We start from the raw sequence: 6,000 nt of genomic DNA, 5'->3' as shown, positions 1-6,000 counted from the left end.
CAGACTCAAGGCTGTAAATGATGCCACAGGTGCATCTACTAAATATTTACCAGAGGTGGTGAATACTTCTGTATCAATAACTTTTTGTTTTTAAAGATTTGTTTTCACTTTGACTTTTAAGATTTATCTGTAGATCAGTGTCAAAAAAGGTTAATTAACACAGACTGATTTAACACTGTAAAAACAATAAAACATGACTAACACCAAGGAGGGGTATGCAGAACACTTTTTATAGACACTGTATGGGATGATTAAGGGTGAAGGAGGACGGTCAGGCAGTCCTCTCCTCCATAGTGGGCTTGTTGCTGGGGATGGGCTGGGCTGCGTACACACTTCTACTGTGGCTGTCCACGCTCTGAAAGTAAGGGTGGCTCAACGCGGCAAAGGCCGATATCCTCCTGGAGGGGTTGAAGGCGAGGAATTGCTGCAAAGGAGACAGAGGATGAGATGATTAAGTAGAAATAAAGTATATATGGTTAGACACCGCATGATGAATTTGGACTGGTTTGGACAGAGGCCCGTAGTACCCACCATTAAGAGGGCCCGTCCTTGCTCGTCCATGTCTGGAACCAAGTTTTCTATTGGCTTAGGGGGCCGGGGTGTGAAGGCACTTTGTGGTAGGGCCACTTCCTGGGGCCAGTCTTCTGCTGAAGGTACCCCAACAACACTGTGGGATGATAACGGTCGTCAGTGCCTTTGCCAGCAGTAATAGGCAGCATTCATTGCATTTCAAGTTCAAATCTTTGCTAAAATGATCCTAAGGTTGGTAATGATATCCATTCTTGCAGAGCAGTAGAATCTACTCAGAGAGGTTCTTCATTAACTACAGAAAGGTAGTGGTGTGCACATCCTTTTCTATCGTTAGGCTACACAGTATGCAGCTATGGATCCCAACCTTTTTCCTTAAGGAACCTCTTATAGTGACCCAAAATTGGGGTCGGGACCCCAAGGTTGGAAATGATATGTCAGATGACAGGTTAAATGATGGCGAAATAGAGACTATCTACACACTGGATTTAAGTTGACAAATTTTGACTTGCTTCTGATGGATTGATTTCTATGTTAAGTCCAACAGAGGTTTGAGAGCTCTCTATTTTCCATGGTTGTGCACTTATTGTCAAGAAAATATAACATATAGGACTACACATAGGTCTCACAGGAGCTGTGAGAGAAGTATAGCCAATAATACTCACTCAAAAATCTTTCCCAGCTGATCAACATCTGAGTTTCCTCGAAATAGCGGTCTGGAAAAGAGAAAATAAACACAGTTTAGTTTGATGTCTTCATATTGCTGCTCAAAAACCACTTAGATATAAAGAAAAGTTCAAATGCATTTTGGTTTAAAGTGTAAAGCATTTATTATGGTCTTAGTGACCTACTTTAGAAACACTGCAGATGAACAGGCCTAAGATATAAGCTATTGGCTCGAGGCGAGGAGGAATGTGTGACTCTGATGTGAGCGTCTGAAGTAGCCACACACTCGCAGCTACATCTCATGTTGTTGGGATTGCGAAGCAGTGTTGGTAGTACCACTGAGGAGGGGAGGAGGGAGGGATGAAAGGAGGGAGGAAAGCGGTAGCAGGGCTGCTCCTGGTTCCTGTGGCTTTGGGCCGTCTATGGATGTCCGTGGGCGGCCATGCCTGCCCTGGCACCCACACAAATTCCAGTAGTCATCATCAGCACAAGCCTGCCGGCTGCCACACAGTACAGAAAAAGCCTATTTATCCCTTGTGTGTGTGTGTGTGTGTGTGTGTGTGTGTGTGTGTGTGTGTGTGTGTGTGTGTGTCTGCTTTTGCTCTCTCTCTGTGTGAATGTGTGTAGGAAAGTGGGCGGGAGAGGCGTGTGAAAGAAAAGTTTGATTATTCTAACAGAGAAAGAAAGAGGTATGGGAACTAGACCTTCCTGCTGAAGTTCCTCTGAAAGGAAATGAGGAGGTTCTGCTGTCAAAGAGATGATTTTCTCCTCTGAATGTGTCACGTCCAAAACATAGACTGTATGTTAAATAGTCGATGGAGCTTCTGGGTCTCAAAAGTGAAGCCAACACAGAAGTGCCCTACACCTGCATTATTTCTAATGGCCAACAGGGGGCAACTCCACTGGTTGCAAAAAGAAGTTGGACTGTATGTATTCTTATGGCAAAATGACCCAAATTCTTACTTAATTTATAACCTCAATAAACAATTTCCTTATGAGTTTATGGTCTCAGTCGCTAGCTTCAAGTTTCAAAAGCTGAGAAAACTCCTCAAAAATCTTGTATTTCAAATCTTTCAAAGCAAACTCAGTGAGTAAATAATGCCAATTTAATATTTTCAATTTAACCACTTAATTTTCAGGTTAATACATAATGACAAATTGGGTTCACAGTTCACAATTGTTTTTGAAATACTGACTTTTTGGGGTTTCTAAAACTCAAAGATTCAAGTTTATCTGAAGAAAAACAGTAAATTATCTCAACAAAAGATTATAGGCCAGCAAAGCTTTCTTTTAAAGTGTATAACATGATGTTCATTTTGCAAATTGCGGTTCTCGTTGGAGCAAAATAGACAATAAAGCAGGGTATGATTTTGGATGAGGCCATGCTGGTCAAATATCAATCATGATTTTGTTCCTGCATTGCCTAGAACTGTCAAATTAAGCAGTGTTGATCGAATTTGGATCAGTATTCTGTTACAATATTGCCTGTTTCTTGCCTCAAATGTTTTCAGAAACATATTTTAGTGTACTGTTTAGCTGTAACATAGGAAAGATTGCGACCGGCCGCGCCACGATTATTTCTTGCTGAAGGGACGAGCTAAAACCAAGCACCGACCAAGTCACAGTGTGTCATCCAAACGCTCTCATTGCACGCTCTGGCTGCAAGAAACCAAGATAGCAACCCAAACAATGCCAGACTCGGAGCTTCAGTATAGTAGTCCACAAACCAATGGGTGACGTCAATGTTGGTTCACACTTAGCCCAAACTTAGAGAAATACGTAAGATGAATTGGAGCCATACACGGTATATTAGATAGGTCAACAGAAGCGAGTTATTTCTCTCCATGCCCTCCTTCCGAGCGTAATACAACTGCTACATTATATTTTGACAAACAGACATTAACCCATTTGGCGAGCATTCAGCATTAATTTGAACTCTAATAAACATGAAACAAACAAGCAGACGTTTCGTACCGGAATAGAAATTTCATAGGAGAACACGCTGACAGAAGCACCGTTGTCGAAGAAGCCAGTAATTCAACTTAGCATGCTTCTTTAATCTCTGATGACATATGACAGTCATTTTATGATCTAGTACAGTAAATATATTACATATTTTTTAAAAGATAAAATCTTATAGGAGGAAAACACAGACTAGTCACAGAAAGAGAAAGCTTCTTTTTGTTATGTTCTGCTTTTATAAGATGATCAGTCACCAGCAGATGTCAATGTAACGCAGGATATTGTCACATAGGTGTGCTTGCTTGCATGTGTGTTTGCATTCTGTATCCAGGCCTCAAAACAGTTCAAGTGCACCCCACTTAACTGAAGAAGTCAACAGACTGGCCAGCCACCATGTGCTCCCTGTGTTTTCCCACTTGCAGGAAGCTTTGCATAGCTCAACACCCACACTTTCCTACCGACTCAGACACTAGGAAATTAGTCACACAGGGGTATTTTGTACATTTCTACAGTGACAGCAAACTCTCTGTCACATGCTTTAGTTCGGAAGTGGAATTGAGATACAGACTTTGTTTCAATTATTCACAACTGGCATCCTTAACTAATGGATGTCTCAGTGTTTCTTTAAACATCTGACTTTGAAAAGAGGATCATTACCACACACGCAGGTCTTTTCAGGATAAAGCGTTGCACTGAGGTTTGAAAGCCATTTTAAGATCAGACCAAACCAGTTCTGACTGTTGCAAAAGAAGAAGAAGAAAAAAAAAATCACCTACAGCAAAGCCATCGTGCCAAAACAAGTAGGGCTGATAATTCCAAGAGGTCCATTTTTAAACCTAGAGTGGTTTGTTGGTTTGTTGGAGGGGGATAACTGGATTCACAGAGAGCTGGCCACTGGCATGCACACACACAGTCAACAGTGGAGTGCAAAACGCACACTTACACACACGCAAGCAAGTACACAAATGCATGCACGCGCAAAAGGGATTGTTTCCCACTCACAGATCTGCATGTGCACTTATATTTATATGTGCTCACACACAAAGGGGTGGCAGTAAAAGAAGGACTGAGACTGGGTTGGGACAGGCAGCTGAGTCACTCTTCCTTTAGTGCCAACATGGCTGTGTGTCCCTCATTCCACTGAGACAACCTCTGGAATGTGTGTGTGCATGTTTGCACGTGAGCGCGTCCATCTGTCTGGGTGGGAAACGGAGAGGTGTGTGTGTGTGTGTGTGTGTGTGTGTGCGCTTGAGTGTGTGCAAACCTTTGCCGAGTTTGGATCTACTGTACATCTGAGTGTGAGAAGCACAAACGCACGTGCATGTACAGTAAGGTTGTTTCTTTCAGGATTTATCAATTGCGTTCCAAACTGTGAGAAAGTCAACACGGATGTGGGGCCTCTCCCGCTCCATTACCACAACGCGTTCAACCTTTTTCGATTGGACAAATGTCAACAAGCAGGCGCTCTTTCTCTCCTCCATTCACTCGAACCATGACTCACCCCGACGCTATCCCAGCCATGCAGATGCAGACTTGCATGATATTTGCTCAAATTCTTTTAACAAGTTCCCAACGATTCTTGCTACAGTAGCTGTTTTATTGTCAAACAAAGGCATGTTTGATGATGAAAGTGGAAAAGACAGTGCCTGAGGGGGGGCTTTGAAGTTTCAGGAGTCATAAGGAAAATGTTTTGTGGTTGGATTTGCACTTTTTTGACCTGCAAACAGGTCAGTTGTTTTTTTTTTTTTACTGACCCACTTTTCAGTGGAGCATTCTATATCTATCTATATTGCATCCTCCAAAACAACCAAACTCCATAAGTGAAATCAGTCATTTTAACGTGCAGAACATAGGAGTTGCTGGTCTACTGCAGCCTCTACCTGTTGGTTTGTTTGTGTTATTGTGCGACTTTGGTAAACACAAACAAACGTTTTAAAGCACTGAAGTCACACTGTAGATGTGCACCTCCAGTGTTCTGTGATGTAAAAATTACTCATTTCACCTACGGAGAGACAGAGTGATACTTGGATTATATAATGGTGGTTTCCTGTCAGAAAAGGAAAAAGTAAAGCAGTGAAAATATTCTAAATATAGTGTTGCTGACCCTGTTCACAGCAGTTCATTGCTTAGATTCCATGCTGGCGTCCCCCTCTGCTTCTCCAAACTGAAGGTGTGCGGATCAGCATCTACTGTAGATAATAAACTGATTATCGACCAGTACCTCATACGGCCCCACTTCAAATAATGCTGTCCCTTTAAATCACCAGTGGCAATGTCTGGCCCGTTGTACCCGAGCTGTCAATGATTCTAATCTCCAATTCAGCAAAATTGCAAACCAATAAACAGTGTTTTTTCATCCTCTCTTGTCCTGCACTTTGCCTCGATCACGCCGCTTTCTCTTGCCTTCTTTCACTGCTTCTCCCAGGTGCCCTTTAATCTCTAACAGGTGGCCTTTTAAAAAGCCATCTTAATCACCTGCAGAGAGGGAGAGAGTGTGTATGTTCTGTTCATGGCCATCAAAGGGCTCTGCCTTGCCTTCCGCCTTAAGGCAAAGTTGGACAGGTGCCAGATTGTGAAAACACACACACACATATACACACTTAAGTTTTTTACAGCTTATTGTGTCAGGGTGAGAGAAGAAGTGCCTTAACCTAGACAACACACATGCACGCATGCGCACACACAAACTCACTCCTATCAGACAAGGTAGGACTACTGCCAACCTCAGGCTGTGCCCACATTTAAAGGAACACTATATGGAACATGGACATAACTCTTCTGCACATTTTGCTCACATGTAACTGCTACTTTACATTGATTCTTAGTTATTTACAACATATTCTT

At 42.4% G+C, this 6,000-nt stretch overlaps 1 protein-coding gene across 2 annotated transcripts in view; it reads right to left on the bottom strand.

Annotated features, from left to right (window-relative positions):
- Positions 1–208: 208 nt before the first annotated feature.
- cdk6 (cyclin dependent kinase 6) overlaps positions 209–6,000 on the bottom strand; it is a 46,891-nt gene continuing 41,099 nt past the window's right edge. For both annotated transcript variants that reach the window (XM_084738441.1, XM_084738440.1), the window contains exons 6-8: positions 1,194–1,244; positions 532–667; positions 209–424 (exon numbers count right to left, since the gene is read on the bottom strand). In XM_084738441.1, coding sequence (XP_084594567.1) covers positions 272–424; positions 532–667; positions 1,194–1,244 — 340 coding nt within the window. In that variant the 3' untranslated portion in view covers positions 209–271. The remainder of the gene's footprint in view (positions 425–531; positions 668–1,193; positions 1,245–6,000) is intronic.

Source organism: Lutjanus erythropterus, chromosome 16, assembly GCF_056507025.1.
Source record: "Lutjanus erythropterus isolate fLutEry1 chromosome 16, fLutEry1.hap2, whole genome shotgun sequence".
In the NCBI taxonomy this organism is placed as follows: domain Eukaryota; kingdom Metazoa; phylum Chordata; class Actinopteri; order Lutjaniformes; family Lutjanidae; genus Lutjanus; species Lutjanus erythropterus.
Note: the sequence above shows the minus strand (reverse complement) of the source record. Positions and strands in the feature narration are given on the sequence as shown.